At 40.0% G+C, this 25,334-nt stretch overlaps 1 protein-coding gene across 3 annotated transcripts in view; it reads right to left on the bottom strand.

The window, feature by feature from the left end:
• The window catches only part of LOC104593842 (ATPase, V0 complex, subunit E), a 54,439-nt gene that overhangs the window by 9,200 nt on the left and 19,905 nt on the right, over positions 1-25,334 (bottom strand). For all 3 annotated transcript variants that reach the window (XM_010253866.2, XM_010253867.2, XM_010253868.3), the window contains exon 3: positions 23,374-23,421. In XM_010253866.2, the coding sequence (XP_010252168.1) occupies positions 23,374-23,421 (48 nt within the window). The remainder of the gene's footprint in view (positions 1-23,373; positions 23,422-25,334) is intronic.

Below are 25,334 nucleotides of genomic sequence, written 5' to 3'. Positions count from 1 at the left end.
AAATGCCTTCCTCCACGATAATCTTTTGGAAGAGGTTACATGGAGCAACCACCGGGGTTTGTTGCTCAGGGGGAGGGTGGTAAGGTGTGTAGGCTCAGAAAGGCAATTTATGGGCTGAAATAGTCTCCTCGTACTTGGTTTGGGAAGTTCAATGAAGTGGTGAACGATTTCGGGATGAAACAATGCCAGGTCGATCACTTAGTGTTCAACTATGATTCTGAAGTTGGAAAGATTTTATTAGTGGTTTATGTGGATGACATAGTCATAATTGGTAATGACAGACTAGGGATTGATAGGCTAAAGGCCTTCCTGCAAGACCATTTCCAAACAAAAGATCTTGGGAAGTTGAAGTACTTCTTGGGTATAGAAGTTGCTAGGTCGAAACAAGGTATAAATTTGTGCCAAAGAAAATATGTTCTTGATCTATTGGAAGAAATAAGATTGTTAGGTGCTAAACTAACTGAAACACCCATGGAACCAAATGCTAAGTTGAGCAGTAATGCAAGTGAAATGTTTGATGATGCTAGAAGATATAGATGGTTAGTGGGGAAACTGAACTACCTAACCATTACTAGACCAGACATCTCCTTTGTCGTTAGTGTGGAGAGCCAATTTATGCAAAACCCCTGAGTACCTCACTAGGATGCAGTTCTTAGAATTATACGGTACTTGAAGGGAGCTTCAGGTCGCAGGTTGTTATACAAGCCAGGAGGAAGTCTTGAGATAGTTGGGTATACAAATGTAGATTGGACAGGCTCGGTGTCTAACAGGAGATCCACTACAAGTTATTGCACGTTTTTGGAGGAAATCTAGTGATGAGGAAGAGTAAGAAGCAAACTGTTGTGGCAAAGAATAGTGCTGAAGCTAAATATAGGGCCATGGCACACACCACATGTGAACTAGTATGGCTGAAAAATCTTCTGCAAGAAGTAGGATTCTCAATGAGCAAACCTACAAGATTGTATTGTGACAACCAAGCTGTAATCCACATCTCATCTAATCCGGTTTTTCATGAGAGGACAAAACACATAGAGGTTGATTACCATTTTGTAAGGGGGAAAGTCCTTACTGGAGAGATAAGCACAGAGCACGTTAGTTCGGGTGATCATTGGGCAGACTTGTTCACAAAAGGTTTGAGTTCAAGGAAAGTGAACTATATATGTAACAAGTTGGGATTATATGACATATATTTGTAAAGCCTTGGGAACAAAATGCAAAGAGGTGAATCACCGCATCAAAAATCTCCCCAAAACTATACCATGATTCCCAATTGAGGATCATATCTAATGTAACAAGAGAAAATAGGCAAAAAGGTCATTATTGCTTTCTAGGGACATTTAAGGGTGAGTTTTCTAGGCAAGCAAGAGTCCCCCCATTAGGATTCAAACAATAAATGCTTCTAATTATCAAACGCCACAAAGTGTTGCCCTCTTTTGGGAATCTTCAAAACCACTTCCCTAACAAAGCTATGTTTCCTTTTCTAAGTCTCACCATACCAATTTGCTAAATGATCTTTCTTCTAAGACCCTGGGTCCCAAAATAAATGCTTCTAATTATCAAACGCCACAAAGTGTTGCCCTCTTTTGGGAATCTCCAGAACCACTTCCCTAACAAAGCTATGTTTCTTTTTCTAAGTCTCCCCACACCAATTTGCCAAATGATCTTTCTTCTAAGACCCTGGGTCCCACAAAAAATCCCTAATTATCTTCTAAATTCTGTTAACTACCATCAATGGGGACCTAAATAAGGAGGAAAAAAATACACTTGCAAATTAGAGAAAGTTGATTTAATAAGAGTAAGCCTTCCACCCAACGAGATGTAGTTCTTTTTCCAAGACAACAATTTTTTAGAAAATCTTTCAATGATCACCTCCCTAAAATTTGATTCTCTAGGTCTACCTCCCAAAGGCAACCCTAGATATTTAATTGGCCACTCTCTGACTTTTTTTTATAGATAATGATAATGAAAACTTTATTTAATAAAGAACTAAGTATTCATCATACAATTACCCACAAAGAGGCACGAGGTGCAGCCTCCAAACTACATCATAAAGCTTACAATTGAGCCCAAAAGAGCTGATTCCTATGTACTCCTTATTTAGCTAGAAGGTCTGCCAGCCCATTTGCTGATCTTCTTTCCCATTGAACTGTGACTGAAATATTTGAAGTCAGCCACTTAAATCTTCTCAAAGCCCCCCTGTACGGCCAGGCTGCCGTCTCTGGTTCTTTTAGCCATCCAATAACCAATTTGGAATCACCTTCAATCATTAAATGCTCCACTACCAACTCTCTTGCATATTCTGCTCCTTGTAACACTGCTTGGAGTTCTGCATTTACAGAGTTTCCCCACCCTATAGGACCAGAAAATAGAGCTACAATCTGACCCTCATCATTTCTGAAGACTCCCCCTATTCCAAATGGCCCCGGGTTGCCCAAATTACTGCCATCAAAATTTAGTTTAATGACGCCTGCATCAGGAGGCTTCCAATCCACCACCGGCTTGCTTCTGATTGTAGAACTTTTAGCTAGTTGTTCCCAATTTCTCCTTATGTCATCGAAAGTGTAGGTGGAAAACAGATCCAAGGATTTTACCCAACTTATGGCCCTACATAAGATACTTTCTAACACACATGTTTGATCCCTCTCCTTGTCATTAAAGATTCTAGCATTTCGTTCCTCCCACACAGTCCACACCAAAGCAGCTCTAACACACCTCCACAAAACTCTTCCTCTTCTCTTTGGCCCCTTGAAAGTTGTAGGATCAAAAAGATTGCAAATCTGCACCGGTTTTGTCCACCTATGCCCAAAAAGATCAAAAAGTTTTTCCCAAAGGCCTACAACAAAAGGGCAAGTGATTAGTATATGGTAGCAACTTTCCTTGTTAGCTTTGCATAGGGTGCACCAGTTAGGAGAGATACAAAGACTAGGTCTTCTTTTTTGCAAAACATCCAAAGTGTTGATTTTCCCGAGGGAGACTTCCCAACAAAGGGCTCCAACTTTAGGAGGGACAGGTTTGGACCAAACTTCCTTGTTATGAAAAGGTTCAGGCAATGGAGAGGAGCACAAGGAAGCAAAGAAGGAGGCACAAGAAAAGGAACCCGAAGGTAATGACCACTCTCTGACTTCACACCCCACAGTATTAGCACACTCCTCAAATTCCTCAATTCCTAAATAAATTCTCACTAGCTTAAATTTTTCCACTTCATTTTCAAACCTGAAATCTTTTCCACAATTTCAAAAAATTCTTTTAAGATTCTAAAATCCTAACAACTTCTAAATTCTCCCAAAATTATCGTATCATCCACAAATTGCAAATGGGAAACCACTTTCGTCTCTCTCCCCATATTGAAGCCTATAGTAGACCCCCTATCATCAGCTCTTCTTAGAAATCAACCCAAGAGTCCAACTACAAGAATGAAGAGCAAAGGTGAGGGAGGATCTCCTTGTCTCAGCCCTCTAACAGCCTTGAATTACCCTTTTGACACACCATATTACAATGATTGAGAAATAAGTGAATCTAAGGCACCCCATAATCCAACTGATCTATAGTAGACCCCCTATCGTCAGCTCTTCTTAGAAATCAACCCAAGAGTCCAACTACAAGAATGAAGAGCAAAGGTGAGGAAGGATCTCCTTGTCCCAGCCCTCTAACAGCCTTGAATTACCCTTTTGACACACCATATTATAATGATTGAGAAATAAGTGAATCTAAGGCACCCCATAATCCAACTGATCTGTCCTACTAAAACCCATGATTGTCATGATCAATCTCAAATAACCCCAATCAACATGGTCATAAGCCTTTTCTAAATCCAGCATACACACAAAACCTTTCTTCCCTAACTACCTCAAGTCCTCGACAGCTTCATTGCAAAGGCATTGAACCTTTTTTTTTTTTTGATAAATGAAGATATTTTATTAGAATATGGATAAGGCATTGAACCAATATTTTATTGTGACCTCTCCAAACAATCAAAACCAAAAACAGACTATAAAGGTGCCCAATACAACTATCTCTGTTTTCCCCTTGCTTGGCTAAACTATCAGCCATAGCATTTGCTGATCTCCCCACCCAGACACACAGACTTCTTGTCAGCTACTTGAATTTCTGAAGTTTATTCTTAAAACACCATACCACAGCCTCTGGATTTTGTAGCCACTGCACAACCACCTAGGAATCTCCTTCTGTTAGTAGCTGTTCCACTCCTAGATGTATTGAAAACTGCACCTCTTGGTGGGCAGCTAGTAATTCTGCTCTTATGGAGTCTCTCACACCTAAGGGTCCCCAAAGTATAAGAGAACCACATTTGCACATTCATTCCTTCGAACCCTTCCCACCCCAGAGGGACCTAGATTACCTTGACTGTTGCCATCAAAATTTAGTTTTATAAAGCCTTCAGGAGGGGGTGCCCAACTCACACACATCTTCCTCTTTGGAGAGGAGCAGTTTACCACTGCTGCCCAATTCATCTAGAGATCATCAAAACAAAACTAATGAAATAAATCCAGGGATTTCAGCCACAAAATAGCCCTACACAAAATACACTCCTTCAGTTTTTGTTGGCTTCTCTCCTCCTCTTGGAAGATCCTGGCATTCCTTTCTTTCCACATTGTCCATATCAAAGTTGCTCTTGCACACCTCCACATTATTCTTTTTTTTTTTTTTGATCAATAACACTTTCATTATCTCATCAATAAAAGATTTACAATAGGAAGACAAACACGCTTATCTTCCAAGAGCAACAAAGAACCTCAAGAAAAGGAAAAAAAGAAAGAAAACACACTATAGTTACAGCTTAGCCCAAAACAATGAATCCCTTTCTGCCCCTTGTTTAGCTAAACCGTCAGCTAGGGAATTAGCCGATCTTTTAACCCAACGTATCTTAACTTCCATCTCCCGCACCAGCCAATTGAATTTCCTCCTCTCATTATTGTACTTCCATAAGCCATTGTGATCTTTAATCAGCCACCCTATCACCACCTCTGAATCCCCTTCAATTAAGAGTTTCCTGATGTTCAACTCCTTAGCTTTCTGGACTCCTTCCATAACTGCAAAAATCTCAGCTCTAAGGGAGTCACCCACTCCAATTGGGCCTGAGAACATGGCAGAAATGACCCCATTTTCATCCCTAAAAACACCCCCAATACCCGATTGTCCCGGATTTCCCTTGCTACACCCATCAAAGTTTAGTTTCACGAATCCACCAGGTGGAGGGGTCCAAGCCACACTCATTACTGACTTGGTCTGTGTGCAACTTGCAATTTCACCCCACTTCCTCAGCATGTCATCCACAGTGTAATCTGTGAAAAGCTCCAAAGATTTCAGCCACTATACCGCCCTAATATGAATGATAGCCCTCAGATCTGTTGCTCCTCTCTGAGCTTCTGAGAATATCCTGGAGTTTCTTTCTTCCCAAAGTGTCCAACATACTGCAGCCCTTAGTCCTCTCCACATTTCCATTCCCCTTTTTATCCGCCACCTGAAAAAAGAAGGGGAAAAAAGGCCCTGCAAGTCTGATGGAGGATTCCAACTACATCCAAATAGGGACAAAGCCCATTCCCAAATTGACCTCGCAAAATGGCAAGACACTAGTAGGTAAAAAACAGTCTCCCCATCCGCTTTACAAAGAACACACCACTGAGGTGACAAACAAGTATTGGGTCTCTTCTTTTGGAGTAGATCACCAGTGTTGATTCTTTCCAGATAGGCTTCCCAACAAAAACTACCAACCCTAGGAGGTATTGCTCTGCACCAAACCTCATCAACAGGAAAAGGGGAGAAGGTAGGACTGGTGGATTGACTTAAGACTTTGAAGAAAGAAGCACAAGAAAATATGTCGTTGGGGGTAGGTGTCCAAATTCTAGAATTCGCCCTAGTGGGGTCTAAGACAACGTTATCAAGAAGTGCAATAAGGCTCAAAATATTGTCAAAGTCTGAGTCCCTCAAATCTCTTCTTAGAACCAAGTTCCACCCAATCCCAGAAGTGGAAGAGGACGGGGTGGTGAAGGACGAGATTGGCTCATTTTTCAAATCAGAAAGAGCATACAAAGAAGGAAACTGATCCTTTAGAGGGGCACTCCCCACCCAGGTTTGTTCCCAAAATTTTATGGAGTTACTGGAATTCAAATCATACCTGATATTAGGGGAGAAAACTGGTAGCAGGTCATGAATGGCTTTCCAAGGAGAATTGCTTGTGGTCCTAGCTCTGATTCCAGCATCCCATCCATTATGCTCCAGCCCATGTATACTTGCTACTATTCTAGCCCATAGCTTCTCCTTCTCCAAAGGGAATCTCCACAACCACTTCCCAACAGAGTCATATTCCTTCTCCTAATATTCCAAAGCCCCAAACCACCACAGGTCTTATTCCTACAAACTATCTCCCAGCTAACTCTATGATCCCTCTTTTCCTCTCCCGGTTCCCACAAGAAATCTCTCATTAGCTTCTCCAATCTATTAGCAACCTTCATTGGGATTTTAAACACCGACAGGAAATAGATAGGTAAATTAGCAAGCGTAGCCTTAATAAGTGTAATTCTCCCACCAAGAGAGAGGTAGTTCTTTTTCCAGGAAACCATTCTTTTTTCAAACCTTTCCACCACTGGGTTCCAAAAGCTCTCTCTCATGGGATTATCACCTAAAGGCAATCCTAAGTAGTTCAAAGGCCACCCCGAGACTTCACACCCCAGCACTTCAGCACTCTCCCTGATCTCTCCCTCCTCCAAATTCACCCCCACAACACAGCTTTTCCCAAGGTTAACCTTCAAATTGGACATTTGCTCAAACAGTTGTATCACCGACTTCAAATTCCTGATAAAGTTCACATTACCGCCTTCACAAAACAGAACCGTGTCGTCAGCAAACTGCTGGTGAGTAAGGGGGGTTTCCACCCTCCCAACTCTTCAGCCTCTAATGAGCCCCCTAGAATCTGCTCTATGAATCAGTTTCCCCAAAACCTCCGCAATTAGAATGAACAAGAAAGGAGAAAGGGGGTCTCCTTGTCTTATACCCCTACTGACTGGAAAGAAATCTACCACTATCCCATTCACTAGCACTGAGTAATGACAATTCCGGACACAACCCATGATCCACTTACACCATCTAGCCCCAAACCCAAATTTAGTCAAAACTTTCCTCAAGAAGTCCCAGTCCACCAAGTCATAAGCCTTTTCCAAGTCCAACTTACAGACCACTCCCTTCTTCTTATCCCTCTTAAAGTTCTCCACACTCTCATTAGCAATTAAAATCTGATCAATAATTTGTCTTCCATTCACAAAAGCTCCTTGATAGTGTGCAGTGATATCTAGCAATACCTTCTTCAGCCTCAAAGACAACACTTTTGCAATGATCTTATACAAGCTATTAACCAAGCTAATTGGCCTAAAATCCTTCGGGTGGGAAGCATCTTTCTTTTTTGGAATTAAGGCTATAAATGTAGAGTTCACACCCGGATTGACAATTCCTCTCCTGAAAAACTCCTCAAACACCCGCAAAAGATCATCTTTCAAAATATCCCAACAGTCCTGATAAAAAGCCATTGTGAACCCATCCGGCCCTGGAGCTTTTGTTCTATCCATAGAAAATACAGCCTCCTTAATCTATTCTAAACTAAAGCTTCTTTCCAACCATCTCCTATTCTCCACCCCTACATCTGGCCAATCCAATCCTTCTACCCACACCCTTCTATACACAGGCCTTCTTAGAATAGATTTGAAGTGCTCCACACAGGCCCCGACAATCTCCTCTTGATGTACAAACTCAACTCCATCTACTACCAATTTGGAGATCAGGTTCTTCCTTCTCCTGTCATCTGCTAGAGAGTGGAAAGGTAGACAGATCAAAAAGCATGCTTACTTTTGCTGGCCTATTCCACTTACACCCCAATGATCAAGAATTTCCAATCCCACAACTCTATAGTAACAGAACAGGAAACTAGTAAATGATAATAGTCCTCACCATGAGACCTACAAAGAGCACCAATTAGGTGAGATACAAAGATAAGGTCTCCTTTTTTGTAGATTATCCAAGGTGTTTACTTTTCCATAGAACACTTCCCAACAAAATGCCAAAACCTTAGGAGGAATAGGCTTGCACCAAACCTCATTAAAAGGGAAAGCTTGTTGAGATGAATAATGACAAAGGGATTTAAAGAACAAGCAAAAAAACCAAAGGGCCAACATGTCCAAATCCTTTTGTTTGGTTCAAAGGTGTGCAAACTTTATCAAGAAGACTCAATAAATGGGTTAGACTCTCAATCTCCTCATCCCTTAACCCTCTATGGAACCCAAAATCCCAAATTGGTGCCATAGGAGTTTCCAAAGGGGAAAAGAATTTTGACAAAGGTTCTTTTTTATACTAAGAGACAGTGAACAAAGAAGGAAAAAGGTCTTTCAAAGGAGCCTCTTTAACCTAAGTATACTCCCCTAAAAGGATCGAATTACCATCACACACATCATACCTGACAAGGTTATGAAATTGAGGAAAATACTATGAATTTCCTTCCAAGGTGTTGCCAAAGTTGCCTATTAGATACTCTAGAATCCCACCCATTCTCTGAGTGACCATGAATACTTCCTACCACCTTATGCCATAATTCCTCTCTCTAGTGGCCACCTCCACAACCACTTCCCTAATAATGTTGTGTTCTTTTGCAATAGATTCCCTATTTGGCTATTCCCAACCCTCCTCTTTACTCTTACACACCACCTCCCACTTTATCAATATGATCCTTCCTACTTTTCCTTGGTTCCCAAAGGAAATCCCTCATCAATTTCTCTAGTTTCTTAGCTTCCTTAGAAGGAATCCTAAAGATATACATAAAGTAGGTTGGTAGGTTATCAAGGGTGGCTCTAATCAAAGTGATTCTACCCCTTAAAGAGATGTAACTCTTCTTCCAAGAAACCAATCTCTTTTCAAACTTCTCTACAACCGGGCTCCAAAAGCTACTCTCCCTAGGGTTTGCCGCTAATGGAAGTCCCAAGTAGATCATAGGCCAAGTAGATATAGAACAATCTAAGAATCCCACAATAGCCTTTACCTTTTGGTTTCCAAATTTACACTTTCCATACTACTCTTTTCAAGATTGACTCTCAAATTGGAAGTCCTTTCAAATCTTTTCACCAACATTAGTTTTCTCACCTTCTCAAGATCTCCCCCTTCACAAAGAATTAGTAAATGATCTACAAATTGAAGGTGGGTAACTAAAACTCCATCCCTACCTATTCTCCACCCATTTACTATATTCTCCCTATCAACCTTTAAGATCATTCTACTGAGCACATTAGCTATTAAAGTGAATAGGGAGGGTGAGAGAGGATCCCCTTGTCTTACACCCCTACAAGTTGTGAAGAAATCCTTACCACTCCATTAACCAAGATAAAGAAATGACAAGAATTGGCACAACCATGAATCTAGTTACACCACCTATCTCCAAAACCATAGTTTCTCAAGACTTGTGAAGGAACTACGAATTCACCAAATCATAGGGCTTTTCTAGACCTAGCTTACATACAAAGCCTTTCATTTTGGATTTTTTCATTTCCTCTAGGCACTCATCGACTATCAAGATTTGGTTTATAATTTGTCTCCCTTGTACAGACTCCTTGGGCTTGGCCGATTAAGGAGGGAAGAACTTCTTTAATCCTCAAGGACCTTAGCTAGGATTTTGTAGATACTAGTCACCAAGCCAATCGGCTTAAAGTCCTTGGGGTGAGTAGCATCAATCTTCTTAGGGATTAAGGCCAAGAAAGTGGCATTGACTCCCAAGCTCACTATGTTGTTATCTGCAAATTCTCTAAACACCTCACATAAATTATCTTTTAGTACATTCTAACAATCTTGGTAGAAGGCCATTGTAAACCCGTCTGGGCCTGATTCCTTAAATTTATCCATCAAAAACATTGCCCTTTTAATCTCCTCTTCTTCAAAGCTTCTTTCCAACTAGCTTGCTTTTTCCTCTCCCAAACTTGGCCACTCCAACCCTTCCGAAGGTAACCTCTCATTCAAAGGTCTTCCATAAAAGGATTTGAAGTGAATGACAAAGGTTCTAGCTATTTCCTTATAGTTAGTAATTACCTCCCCTTCTAATTCTAATTTGGCTACAAAAGTTTTTCCTTTGTCGTCCATTTGTCAAATCATGGAAAAAGTAAGCATTCCCATCACCTTCCTTAAACCATTGATGCCTTGATTTCTACTGCTAACAAATCTCCTCTCTTAGTAACACAACTTCCAATTCCTTTTTCAGCTGCCTTCTCAACTCTCTATCACGTTCATTCAACAACCCTCGTGATTCCAGATCTTCAATTTGAGTGATTAGATTCAAGTTTTGTTCCTCTACTCTAGCAAAATGATCTCTTTTTTTTATCAATAGCAAAATGATCTCTATAGTCTATTCCACTCCTTCAATTTGAATAATAGCAAAATGATCTCTAGTGGGAAGTCTTTATAAAGTCATAGCAAAAGTTTTAGTAGGGAGGCTAAAAAGAGTATTAGCTTAGGTTATCTCACAACATCAAGGTGCCTCTGTGAAACAGATTGTAGATCAGATATTGGTAGCAAATGAATGTGTAATAGAGAAGAGGAGAGGGAAGGGTTTGGTGTGTAAGTTGGACTTAAAGAAGGCCTATGACTTTGTGGACTAGTCTTTTCTTCTAGAAATTATAGGGAGAATTGGATTGGGGGATCAGTGGAGGATGTGGATGAAAGGTTGCTCAAGCTCAACACAGTACTCGCTCATGATTAATGGTGTGGCTAGAGATTACTTTCCAACGAAAAGATGTTTGAGACAAGGAGATCCCCTTTCTCCCTTTTCACTTTAATTGTTGATGTTCCAAGTAGGATGATCTTGGAGGATAACCAAAGCAACTTGTTTAAAGGATGGGGGATAGGAAGACTTGAGGTGATAGTTACACATTTGCAATTTGCAAATGACATCATATTCTATGAGGGAGGGAATCAAGAGAATATAAGAAATTTACTAGTGCTCATTAGTTCCATTGAATCCGTCTCCAAATTGAAGATAAATTGGGGAAGGAGTTGTATGGCAGGGATTAACTTGGAAGATGAAAGTAAGAAAGTGATAGCTAAGATTCTAGGTTCTGAGGTTAAGCAATGGCCATTGAAGTATTTAGGGCTACCATTCGGAGGGAATCCAAGATCAAGGTTTTTTGGAAGCCAATGGTGGAGAGGTTTACAAAGAAGTTGGCCCTGTGGAAGAGGAATTACTTATTTATAGGTGGGAGAATAACCCTAATTAGAGGAATCTTAGCAAACCTACTAGTCTGCTTCTTGTCCACCTTTAGAATTCCAACTAGGGTAGTAGGCAATTAGAGAAATTTATGAGGGATTTTTTCTAGGAGCCTGGGGAAAAATACAGACCACCTAGTAAAGTGAACAAGTTAGTAAAGCAAAGGAAAAGGGAGGTCTAGGATTAGGGAACCTAGTTCAAAGAAATACTTCTCTATTAGGAAAGTGGCTTTGGAGGTTTCCATTGGAAAGAAATGGGCTATGACACAAGGTTATAGAAAGCATTCATAGGCTGATGAACAATAGTTGGGATGCAAAGTAGCTCCTACATCAACCTCGAGCTCTCCATGGAAAGCAATACAAGAGGTATATCCGATCTTTATTAATCTCATTAGATTTGACGTGGGTTGTGGTTCTAGGGTACTCTTTTGGGAAGATCTTTGGTTGGACGATATTCCTTTTTGTTCTCTTTATTCAATATCTGACTACAAGTTACAACATATATCAAATTCTGTCACTTTTTCTCACTTTGGATTGAGTTGGGACTTTGGTTTTAGGAGAGAATTAAGGGATAATGAGTGTGAATCCCTTATTCATTTGCTAGACAAACTTAAGTCAGCCTTCTTGGTTCAATCTTTGGAGGACACTAGAATTTGGTCTACCTCATCTGATGGCATCTTTATCTATGCTTCTTTTTTCAATACTCTTGTGCAAACTCTTGTTGGGAGAGAGAATTTCTTGGTGAAAGAGATATGGAGTACGCTCATTCCACCAAAAATCCATGCTCTCTACAAGAAGGTTTTTCTTGGGAAGGTGAACGCTTGTGACATGCTTCAAAAGAGAAGGTCGAATAAATGCCTCCCCCATGTATATTCTCTTTGCTTTGCAAATGGTGAATCCCTACCCCATTTACTGATCCATTGCTTTTTTTGCTTTTTTTTTCTCCCTTAGGTTGCAGGTGAGGTACTCCCCAGGATGTACTAAGCTTGAACCCAAACTTTCTAAGGAAGCCAACAAAAATAGGAAGAGTTATGTGGAAATCAGTTAGGGCAGTAGTGGTATGAACTGTATAGGAGGAATGGAATGCAAGAATTTTCAACGAGAAGTATAGGTCAAATGAAGAACTAGTGGAGACTATACAGATAAAAGTTGCACACTAGGTAAAAACACTTTTATCTCTTTCAAAGCTTCTCAAGGACTGATATAACAATGACGTGGAGTGAAGTGGCACACTCTTCTGAGAAGAAAGAAAGAAAGGTGATGGAATGTGTTAATGGTTCGGTTAGCACTGGTTCAATTCTAGGGCAAAAGTAAGAATGAAAGAATAGAGAGGAAGAACAGAAAGAGAAGGAGAAGAGAATAAAGAGAAACAACTGAAGAGAAAAATCACACTCTCCTAGCCAACCAACTCCTTATTTATATGTTTTGAACTCAAGGTACAAAGACTCTTATGTCCCTAATTAAGTATGGGACACATAACTTAAACTGAGACAAACTAGACAAAGTAATTCTTAATAACAAAGCACAAAGATTAAAATACCCTCTTGATTGTTGACTCTAACACTCCCCCTCAAGCTGATGAGTATATGTCATATAATCCTAGCTTGTTACATATGTAATCCACTCTTCCCTAACTCAACCCTTTTGAAAACAAATTTGCCCAATGATTTTCTGAATTCACATGTGTTGTGCTTACCACTCTACTAAGCCCCTTTTTCTCTTACAAAGTGGAAATCAACCTCTATGTGCTTCATTCTTTCGTGGAAAACTGGATTAAATGAGATGTGAACTATAGCTTGGTTGTCACAGTATAACTTCATAGGGCTGTCAACTGAGTACCCAATCTCCTGCAAGAGATTCTTTAACCACACCAATTCACAAGCAATGTGTGCCATGGCTTCAGCTTCAACACTGCTCCTTGCTACTACAATTTGTTTCTTGCTCTTCCATGTCACCAGATTCCCTCCAAAAAAAAGTGTAATACCTTGTATTGGATCTTCTGTCAGATATTGAGTCAATCCAATCAGCATCTGTGTAACCTTCTATCTCAAAACTTCTTCCTGTCTTTGTATAACAAACCAAAACTTGGAGCCCCCTTCAAATATCGCACAATTCTTAGAAGTTAGAACTACATCCCAATGTGGAACTCGAGGATTTTGCATAAACCGACTTACCACACTAATTGCAAGTTATATATTTGGCGGAGTAATAGTCAAGTAGTTTAACTTACCCACTAATCTTTTGTACCTTCCAGGATCTTCAAATTCTTCACCTGCATCAATGGTTCATTTGACATTTAGCTCCATTGGTGTTTCAACTGCTTTGGCACCTAACAATCTCGTCTCCTCTAGCAAGTCAAGAACATCCTTTGGCACAAGTTGATACCATGCTTCGACCTTGCAACTTCTATTCCCAAGAAATACTTTAGTTTACCAGGATCTTTTGTTTGGAAGTGATCATGCAGAAATGCTTTCAATCCATCAATCTCTATACTATTATTTTTTATGAATGAAAATAATTTATTAAATCAGAATATAAGGCAATACAGGAAACCCATGAAGAGGCACGAGTTGTTACCTCTTCTAACAAAGTATTACATCAATTAAGAATCGGATAAGCAGAAATAAACAGAAATAAAATTACATAGCAACCCAAAACAAATGATCCCTTGAAACCCCTTGCTTAGCTAGTCCATCCGCTAAGGAATTTGCTGATCTTTCTACCCAAAGAGAGGTGACTGTCATATTTCTTGTGAGCCAATTGACTTTCCTCAATAAATCTCTTTATCGCCACATAGCTGAAGCTGGCTTTGTCAACCATCCCACAACAATTTTAGAGTCTCCTTCAACTATCAAGTGTTGAACTCCAAACTGTTCAGCAATCTGGATGCCTTGTACAGCCACTAAGATCTCTGCTCTATTTGAGTCTCCTATTCCCACAGGGCCTGAAAACAAAGGTAGGATGTTGCTCTCTCTATCTCTCAGCACCCCTCCTATCCCCGAAGGGCCTGGGTTTCCTTGGCTACTACCATCAAAATTCAGCTTTGCCCAACCTTCAGGCGGAGGCTTCCACACTGCAGCTGCCTTGTCCCTCCTCGTATGACTAGTGGCTACCGCCTTCCAGTTACTCCAAATGTCATCAAAGGAAAACGTACGAAAGAAGTCCAAAGTTCTTAGCCAACGAATGGCTCTACTCAATATACAATCCTCAACAGTTTGTAAGCTTCTTTCCTTTTCTTTGAACACCCTAGCATTCCTTAGATTGTTCTATATCTACTTGGCCTATGATCTACTTGGTCAAGTATGATGTCAGCTTCTTTCCTTTTCTTTGAACACCCTAGCATTCCTCAACAGAGTCACCAGAGCTGACATCATACTTGACCAAGTTGAGAAACTGAGGGAGGACACTTTGAATTACTTTCCAAGGAGATGCCAACGTAGCTTGACATGATACACCCATATCCCAACCATTTTCCCGTCTACTTCATGCCACAATCTCTCCTTTTCTCTAGGCCACCTCCACAACCACTTCCCTAAGAGAGCTTTATTCCTTTGAGCTAACCTTCCTACTCCCAATCCACCCTCCTCTTTACTCCTACAAACTATTTCTCAATTGATTAGATGATCTTTCTTTTCCTCCCCAGGCTCCCACAGAAAAGATCTCATTATCATCTCCAACTTCTTAGCTTCCCTAATAGAAATCCTAAAGATAGAGAGAAAATAAACCGGTAAATTTGCTAGGGTAGTTCTCAATAAAGTCACTCGACCCCCTATGGAAATGTAGTTCTTTTTCCAAGAAGCTAATCTTCTCTCAAACTTTTCTAGAATTGGGGTCCAAAATCTACTCTCCTTTGGGTTAGCCCCTAGAGGGAGACCTAGATACTGCAAGGGCCAAGAAGAAATGGGACAACCTAAACAATCCGCCACATACTGCAAAGTCCTCTCATTCAGATTAACCCCTACCACACAACTCTTGTCCAGGTTTATCTTCAAATTGGAGACATTCTCAAAGTGTTGTAACAATGCTTTGAGATTTCTCACTTCCCACCTGTCACCCCCTTCACAAAAAATTATGATATCATCGACAAACTGCAGGTGGGTTACTCGGACATTGTTCCTTCCAATCCTCCAGCCTTTAACTTCCTCTTCCCTATCTGCTTTAGAGATTAATCTACTGAAGACATCTGCAACTAGGGTAAAAAGAATAGGGGAGAGAGGGTCACCTTGTCTAAGGCCTCTACAAGCTGGGAAAAAGTCTTTCACCACCCCATTAACCAAAACAGAGTAATGGCAGGAACTAATGCAGCCCTTTACCCAATTGCACCATCTAGCTCCAAACCCACAGCACCCTAGGACCTCTAGTAAAAAACTCCAATCCACAAGATCATAAGCCTTCTCCAAATCTAGTTTACAAACAAAACCTTGGGTTCCTGACTTTCTCATGTCCTCCACGCATTCATTTGCTATTAGGATCTGATCTGTTATTTTCCTTCCCTGCACGAAAGCACCTTGTTCTTGACTGATGATGGAGGGTAGTACTACTCGAATTCTCAATGACAACACTTTATCCAGGATTTTATAGATGCTTGTCACTAGACTGATTGGCCTATAGTCCTTAGGGTTCTTTGCATCTGCCTTCTTTGGGATTAGGGCTAGGAAAGTAGCATTGACTCCAGGGCTCACCGTTTTTTTATCTACAAAATCCTGAAACACCCCAACAAGGTCTTCTTTGACCACATCCCAACAATCCTGATAGAAAGCCATTGTAAAGCCATCTAGACCAGGTGCTTTGGATCTATCCATTGAAAACACCGCCTGTCTTATCTCTTCTTCACTAAAATCCCTTTCTAACCATTTTGCTTGTTCTTCAAACAATCTAGTCCACTCCAAGTCTTCCAAGGTTGGCCTATTATTCAACGGTTTCCTATAGATTGATTTGAAATGATCCACAAAACATCTGGCTATCTCATCTTGATTTGTGAGTTCCTCCCCATTCACCTCTAACTTAGCCACAAAATTTGTTCTCCTCCCATTAGCCAATGCATGGAAAAATTTAGTATTTCCATCGCCTTCCTTAATCCATTTATGTTGCGACTTTTGCCTCCACGAGATTTCCTCTCTCAAAAGGACCTCTTCCAAGTCCTGTAGATTTCCTCTCAAAACCCATTCTTGCTCACTCATCATCCTTTGAGCTTCCTTGGAATCAATTTCCTCAATCCTGTACATCAAGTCAATTTTTTGCTCCTCTATCCTTCCAAAGTGTTCCCTATTCCACTCCTTAATTTTGGATCTCAACCTTTTCAATTTTTTGTGAAATCTTACTCCCTTCCAATTCACTCCTCTTAATTCTTCTCTCCACCATTCCCCAATCAAGTGCACAAAATCCGGAAGAGTTAACCACATATTCTCAAATCTAAAAGGCTGAGGACCAGAAGTTAAGGTTTCAGGACTTAGCTGGATAGAGCAGTGATCAGAGGTGATTCTGGGTAAAGCTCTAGCCATCAAGTTCGTCCAATGGTTCTCCCACTCTTCAGTAAGGAGGAACCTGTCTAATTTCGAGCAAAGGGGGTTTTCTTGGAAATTCAACCATGTAAAATTGGTTTGTAAGAGGGATATCTCCTTTAGACCAAGTTATTAATGAAATCATTGAACTTCCTCATGCTGGTTGTAATTGTCCTTTGGGGGTTATTAGATTCGGTACAAAACCTAATTACATTAAAGTCCCCCCCAAGACACCAAGGACCCTCCCACAGACCTCGTATGGCATACAACTCTTCCAACATCTCATTCCTCTCTCTATACGAGTTTGGCCCATAGACATTGGTTAAGACCCAGTGAAGCCATCCCCCACATTCCTAACCTTTAAGGACACAGAAAATCTTCCTATTAGCTCCTCCACTGATTCTACAGCATCCTCCCTCCATAAGGTTACTAGACCTCCAGAGGCTCCATAGGACGGCACCGAAGTCCAACAAACTCCTCTTGATCTCCATACACTTCTGATCCATCTTCTATCAAATTCTACCAGCTTGGTTTCCTGCATCAAGACTATGTCCGGTTTCTCTCTCCTCAACAAATCTTTAAATGCCCTTCTCTTTCTTTCACTTCCCAAGCCTCTCAAATTCCAGCTAATGATCTTCATCAAGCACTTTATCGAAAAAACCCCTTCTCAAAGACTCCACCTTACAGCAAAGTCTTTCTTCTTTCCCCTCTCCCACTAAATTCAATATCACCCTCGATATCTGAAATCAATCTCCCTTAGTCTTCCTCATTAAGGCACTAGCTTCATTATTTATCCCCCCCCCAGATTAGAGCTCCTGTAATAGTCCTTTTCTTGAAAAGTTGTTACTCTCTCCCTTTGATCTAATTTCTCCTCCCTCTCTTTATACTCCTCCAACACGTAGATTCTCTCCCAAATTCTCTCTAGTTCCTCCTTCTGTCCCTCTTCCACTGCCATCTCACCTTCTCTCAGTTCGCACTCAGAGCTGCCAGTCTCTCTTCTCATCCCCCCCACTGGAACTTCGGCTCGGGATGCTGGTGTATCTGTTTCAAGCACAGAAGGCACATTAGTAACCAAAACCGAATGGACAACAGTACCTGTAATGTTTGGGACTGAGGGGACGACTTCCAAGGGAGAGGGATTCTCGTAAGGAGATGGGCCTAAAGATGTTCCCTGTGACTGAGCTTGCGTGAGAGAGTTTACACCGTGAATCAAAACCCTGTCTGCTTTAATAGGTGAAAGACTTCCATTTTTGTCCTTCTTCTAGTGTTACGTTGCAGGTTGGAGCATAAGAAGAGTTTCCTACCAGCATCATATCCTGCTCTTCCTGCACTAATGGACTGACTTCCTTTGCAGGTACAAGCGGCACCTGAACCGTAGCCTTAAACTTTGGTGCCTCATCTTCTTCCTTGTTCTCTTGAAAAAATACCTCTGTTCCCAGACTGTCTTCATCAAACACATTTCTTGAGCTGCTTAGGTCGATACTCCCTAAACTTAGTGTGTCGTCTGAATCAATGGCACTAAAATCTTCCTCTTTAGAATGAGAAAACAACTCCAGCCTCTCTAAATCCCTTTGTCCGATACACCTAGGGTTTCTTTTTTCCGACGACACCGTGTTCATCTTCTCCGGCGTGACCCATCGTAGTGAGTTCCCAGGTATAGGGAGATTCGAAGACCGTTGGTTTCGGCCTGTGGAGCTCAACGAAGATGATAGATGTTGTTACCATCTATCAACGCCACTCTCCCCCTCACGTCCCAACTTAAAGGTGCATTGGGTCCCTTAGATGGGCTTTTTAATTTCGGCCCAAATCTCATTTTAATATGAGACTCCCCCTGTCCCACCTTAGACAAGCCCACAATGGGCGGCCCACTACATGTTTTCTCCACTCTTCTATAAGTTTGCCCAATTTTCTTAGGCCCACCTCTTTGAAAAGGCCCACTCCTATTCACCTGGACAAGATTGGGGAAAGACTGGGCCCTATTGATGATGTCCGACTTTTCAACTCCCCTACTCACTTTTTCCTTTGATTCAAGAAGTTTTATTTGCCCGTTTTCACCATCTGTCCTGCGACCAGGTGTGCTTAATTCAGAACCTTTACCGCCGTTAGTAACTGCTAAAACATAAGATTTGTCAGACCTCCAGCTAAAGTCTTGTGAAGCATGTCTCCGATTTTCCTTCTTCAGAAGAAGAAGAAGAAGAAGAAGAAGAAGAAGAAGAAGAAGAAGAGAAGAAGAAGGGTCTGTCGAAAATCTGATGGTTAACCCATCCAGTCGACCCCCTTAATCTACATTAGATTCTAATAATGTTTACAAAGACAGAAATGCCCTTACTTAAGTGTGGGGCAGAGTAACTCTAATAACACTGCCACATAAGCAAGTTACTTAATAAATAGAAGAAGACTAAACTACCCCTATTCGGCACATATTAACACTTTTAATGAATTTTCTTTTTACCTTTCAAAAACAAACAGAGAGGGAATGATGTATGATGCAGGCTGTGGAGCAAACTGTAGCGTTGGAAGTAGAAAGAGGAAATGATTGCACTTTTTGTTTGAAGGATGATGAGAAGGTTCCTAATGTCATCAACCATTTCAGTAGTGAGAAGAATCATCATAGTATTCAGGTTGTGAAGGTTTTTTCTAGGTTGGGGTAGGTCCTAACAAAAAGGTGGAAATTTTGAAGAAAGCAAGTAAAAGAAGTAATAAGGTCTTCATCCAAGAAGCTGAAATTGTGAAGTAATCAGAGCAAAGTGTGTTTGGTTCTAGTGAGTGGGGCAGGTAAGAGTAGTGATCAGGATTCCTATTTGCTTGGGGGTTGAAGGTGAGCTGCTTTCAAATGGGTGGAGTTTATTTTTTGTATGGTTAGGTGGTGGACAACTTTGATAGTGGGGAGAATTTTGTTTGAAGTTGCTGAATTTTGTTTCATTGAGTGTATGAGATGCTTGGAGGGTGTGGTGTTGGTTGAAGGATCTATCTTTTGGAATTTTGTCTTTTAATTCTTATCTTGGGTGATTTCTTATCACCTTCCTTGTACTTCTTTTTGCTTTTTTAATAAAATTTTTTGTTTACCTTCAAATAAAACAGCTCTATTCTTGTCGAACATCAAGACAGTTAGCAGTTGGGATAATCTAAAATTGCTCCCAGAGTTTGTTTAAAGATGCTCTAGTTTGGTTTGCCCTCTACTTCACACACCAAAGCTTCTTCCCATATTTTCTACCTATCTTCATCCGCACCTGTGCGCAAGGAGTAAAACCGTTGGCCACCATTTGGTCAAGTTTGGGTACCATTCTTTCCTTGTAAGATTGTGATTTGATTGGCTCAAACTCTGTTCTTCTAGGGATTTAAGTTTTCTCACCTCCACCTACGTCTTTGAGGCTTCCAGTCTCCCACCTCATTTCCTCAATTTTTTCCATTTAAGGCTCTCCATCTTTCACCATGAAGCCCAATGGTATTGGGATGGACTTACTTTGACCCTTACCAAAGAACTCAATGAGAACAATATATGAGCCTCTGGCATTCAATAATTTCCACAAAATAGGATTGACAATTCTTTCTAAACTTTCCCTACTTCAGGTTGTTTTCACGTGTTCTAGCAGAGTCAAGAAAGTTCATGAACCATATCAGGGTGTCTCTTGCGAGGTAAGTAAAACCTCTACCCTATTCCACTATTCTAAGAAGCTCATTGCTGGCAACAGAAAGGTGGCTAAAAGTAAGGGTTTTAGTTTCAAATTTGATTGCTATGGTGTAGCAAGAGATAAAGAAGTGAAAAGGAAAAACAGCTTTTGAAAGGCCAAGAAAGTGAAGGGAAAAGGTTAAAAGGTACAAGGTATGAGAACTATAACAAAAAGGATCTCAGATTTGCAGAAAAACAAGGATGTCGAAAGGTGGTGAGAGCCTCTCTGAACGGGAAATTGGCTTGCACCTAGCTCTTCTAGACCCTTCAACCTGTAATGGTGCCATCTGGTCAATAATTGGAAACTCAATTTTTTTCTCAATCCAATATTGGATTGAGCTGGAATTTGGATGTATTGGAGGTCTATGATTGTAAAAGAGACCTTTGTATCATCAAACAGATCAGACATGTGAATGGCCTTCAGAAAGCTACCTTTCAGTTGCAGGACATCGAGGACTATCAAAACAGTCAACAATCAAAGTCAAAGTTTAACCATGTGGACTCCATCTGCTGAGTCATCCATGAGTCTAGTAATCTCTGTTAAAGTTATAAATTTTAATTTAATAGTCAGTAAGTTAGATCTGAACATTTGACTATGAATAGAAAAAGGTCAACATTGTCTTTTTAATTTGTTATTTCAATCTAGGTGTTTGATAGGTGTTAAAGAAAGGGCTTATCTTTTGTGGCTTGCAAATAGGGGTATTTTATGCAGATTATAATGTTACTAATTAAGGTTACATTAGTAATTTTCTTTGTTTTAAGTTGTGATCCCTATAATATATATATATAAAATAAAATTGGACAGTCCATGTCAGCATGGCTCTCCTTTGAGAGAAGTTATTTATCTATTTTCTCCATTTTTTGCATTTTGCCTGTTTTTTTATTTTAAAAATATAAAAAAGTAATCATTGTCAATTTTGCTTAGATTAATAAAGCTGCAAACTAATAGAGAGAAAGAGAGAGAGACATTTGAATTTTCCAAAGCCTCTTATTTTAATGCATGTTATTAATACATTTAAAAAAGACATTTATAATAATAATAATAATAAAACATGAGATGCCATATCAGCACATCTCCTAATTAATGATTTAATTTATGATTGTCTCTTTTGAAGTTGTTACTTTTTTCCATTGCATCTTCGCCATTAATGAAGATCCAATGCATCTCTACCAATTGCCATTGGTATTTGTTCAATTTTTATTATTGTTTTCTTCTGTTAAAGCATCTAATCAAGTAGCACCTCTATGAGCGCCAAGAGACCATTAGTACGTCTTCTCTTTCACTAAGACATTTTGTATTTTCAAAATGCTTGAAACTAACACATTTCAATGGATCCAGATGTGATACCCACAAGAGCTCCCCACATTGCTCTTTACTTCACAAAACAATGAGGGATGCAAACTGACCGTATCGGATTCGAATCAGGGTATATTCGTATCCAATCTGATACGAAATTTTGGTTATATCTCACAAATGGCTATTTGAATCCGAATCCGTTAAGGATGTCGGATATTCGAATTTGGTCCAATCTTTTTCAAATTAGAAAGTTTAAATAAATTATTAAAAGAAAAAACATAGATATATATGTGTTTTCATCATATATATACATACATATATATATGTATTTTTACAAAAATGCAATATAAACATATTTATAAATAAATTATTAATATATACATGTCTTTTTATAAGTAAATAGATATTGGTTGGATCAAATCGGATCCTTTCAGATCGGATAGGGTGTGATCCGAATGCAATTTGATTTTCAATCGGATCCGATTATCTGATCCAATATGAACATCCAATTGAGGGTTATCCAAATCTGACAAAAATAAGATCAAATTTGGATCGGATCAGATCATGGTCCAATCCAGTTGCACCCTCTTCCTTAACAGGTCAAGCCCAATATGGCCTGACTTTGCATATCATTTTTTTTTTGATAATTAACTTTGACTTTGCATATCATTCCTTGAACGCATATCTCATTCCCCAATGTTAGAGGTGTAAATCGACTTGCAGGGCTGTCTGTGCTTTAGTGGATCGTGTCGTGCCGACCCACGGGATCGGGTCCCCGCAAGGAACCCATCCCCGCTAGGGATCGGGGATGGAGGACAACTTTTATCCCTGATGGGAATCGAGGTCGGGGATTGGGATTTATTACAAAATCGGGGTCAAAGACAAGGAATATGATCCCTGCCCCGTTGCCATTCCTACGTGTTCCTTTCCCTAGCTCATTTCACCTGTAGCATGTTGCTCTCCTCTGCTAGAAGCACACTGATGGTGAAATGTGAAAACAAGGCATTCTCAACCGAAGAAAAGCTAGAGAATAGTGGTCTTCGAACACTACTGTCAGATAGGAGAGGAACAGGTAAAGGTAGAAGAAGATAGGTTGGAGTTCAGGCGAGCTCTTTTAGGTCTTTTCGATCTAACAAAAGGTAGAAGAAGAAGGCTTTTATAGTTCTGATGGAGCAGTTGCAAGTTTGATTAGTAGCAACACATGCAAAATGGGCTTATGTTTGGACATGGGAGAATATGATGCATGTTAAGGGACATATGCCATTGTCCTGTGAAGTAGGGAGCAATGTTGGGAATGCCAACATGCATCCTACTTAGGAGTAATTTATTATTTTTCTTAAAATTTATAAATATAATTAATCTAAATTATTAAATTATTAAAATAAAGATTATTTATTTTAAAATTTAAACAACATTGCATTCCTTATAATAATTATCAATTTCTATTGTTTTACTTTGCCTTAACAAATCCCGTGCATTGCACGGGCTCCCGCTAGTTTAAATTATATATAAAGGAGTAGAGGTTGACGGGGGAACTCTAATAGACTGAACTCCACGATCTCAGCTCTATTGTCCCACTTCTTTTCTCTCTTTTCTGCAGCCCTTACTTTGTTTTGCTTTATTACAGATGAAACCAATGTGCAGAGAAAACAAGAACTTACATCATCCAACAGCAAACTGTTGCTGTAATAACTAATGTCAGATGAAACCTGCATCAAGAAAAAATATATTTAACCATTTCAGATAGGTGAGAGGGGAGAAAAGAAAATGGTTGAAAAAAAGAAATGAAAGAGAGAACATGAAAATATATATATATATGAGGATAACTACACTCAAGTGTTCAAACAAAAGCTAAATTTGTAATGACAACAGAAAATATCAACTTCAATTGCAGAATACCCAAAACTTTTAAATAATCATTGACAAAGTATGTGTTTGGAGCCATGGATGTTTATTTACTAAACATTTTGTACTTGATTTGTTTGGACAACCGAGAAAAGCAATAATGAACCCATTTATTGACATTTAGGCGCCATTAGGCACCACATCAGCAAAATAGTGAATAAACGCCTACCCGTTCGGGGAGACGCTAAAACGAAGCTTCCCCCAATGGTAAGCACACACATAAACTGACGCCTACTTTTGCAAGTCCCTATGTATACGGATTCACATAATGGGGGAAATGCTGAAGTGGCGTCTATGTGGCAGCGTTTATTTAATAAACGCCACGGTTCCAAACACCCTCAAAGTCACCATCAAATATTACACCACAATGTTTTATTCTGAGAATATACCATTTACATGGATGCAATGGAATCTTCTGAAAAACAAATTGCATACTTTTGACAATGGAGATAAAATGTCATTGGTATTAACAGGCAATCTCATATGTTACAAACAGTTATAAATATAATTAGGATTAAATGATCAAAGTTGCAACAAATTGACTAGATAAACTCAGGAAAGCCAATCAGGAACAAAATTTTGAGAACAGATCTCAGAGAAAATACAAGTATGCAAGCTAATTTAAAAGTCTTACCATAACAATTAAAAGAATTACGCTTTAGATTTCAGGCATCTTGATAATTAAAAACTTGAGAATCATTCCAAGTCTAATAACTTCCTAATGTAGGATCGATATAAGATGATAAAATATCTCTAAAAACATTACAAGAATTAAGAAAAGATAGAAAATCAAGAGAAGAAGATGGTTAGAAAAATCATACCTATTCTCCAGAATCAAATATAGAATCATTCCAAACTTAATACATGGATTTCAATTGAATCAGACGAAAGAAATCACTTAAGCATCAAATATAGAACCATTCGTAATGTCGTCATTTTTCCTCACGACAATATAGAAATCACTTAAAATAGACACATTTCCCTAATTTAAAGACTCTACTTCAGGGCTCCCCACCGTTGGGTGAACGATGACCGAGAGGGATAGCGAAGGTGGGTGACACTGACAGTGCTTTTTCTGAGGTTGAGGGAGATGGTGGTGGCCTGAGAAAGGAGAGTGCAAAGGTGAGGAGAAAAAGGAACCTAAGGGGAGCCCTGAAGTGGAGATGTGGAGGAGAGGAGGAAGAAGGTGGGGAGCGGAATCGTGGCACAATTTTAAATGCTCAAATGCTAGACTGAGAAGTAACTTTTCATTCAAAAAAGCTGTGACAGCAGGGGTTTGGCCGATTTTAGGAGAAACAACCTGTCGGATTGAAAGGGAAAGGACGGTGATTGTGACTTTAGAAGCAGGGGTTAGGGCAAGAAATTTTCCTGAAAACTGTGTAGTGGGATGCTTCGATAGGAAAGTTCCAGTTGAGGGGATGGGGACCTGGGCAGCAGAGTGTTGGTGAGCTGTAGGGGGTGTGAGGGTGAAGAAGCCAATAGATGAATGCTTCCTGTTTATTTTTCCATCCAAGGAAGAGGCGGATTGGATGCTGTCAAATGGTCCCTGGAGTTTGGGGAAAAACAGATTGGCTCTTGACAAGTGGGATGAGACGGCAGTGAGCCGCTGGCCAGAGAAGGAGGACAAACCGAAAGAAATCTGGATCAAGGTGTTTGGGCTACCGCATCCCCTCTGGTGCCCAAGTGTGATAGAGGGAATCGGCAATCCTTGTGGGGG

This window comes from Nelumbo nucifera, chromosome 5, assembly GCF_055504915.1.
Source record: "Nelumbo nucifera cultivar China Antique chromosome 5, China Antique-T2T, whole genome shotgun sequence".
Taxonomy (NCBI): domain Eukaryota; kingdom Viridiplantae; phylum Streptophyta; class Magnoliopsida; order Proteales; family Nelumbonaceae; genus Nelumbo; species Nelumbo nucifera.
Note: the sequence above shows the minus strand (reverse complement) of the source record. Positions and strands in the feature narration are given on the sequence as shown.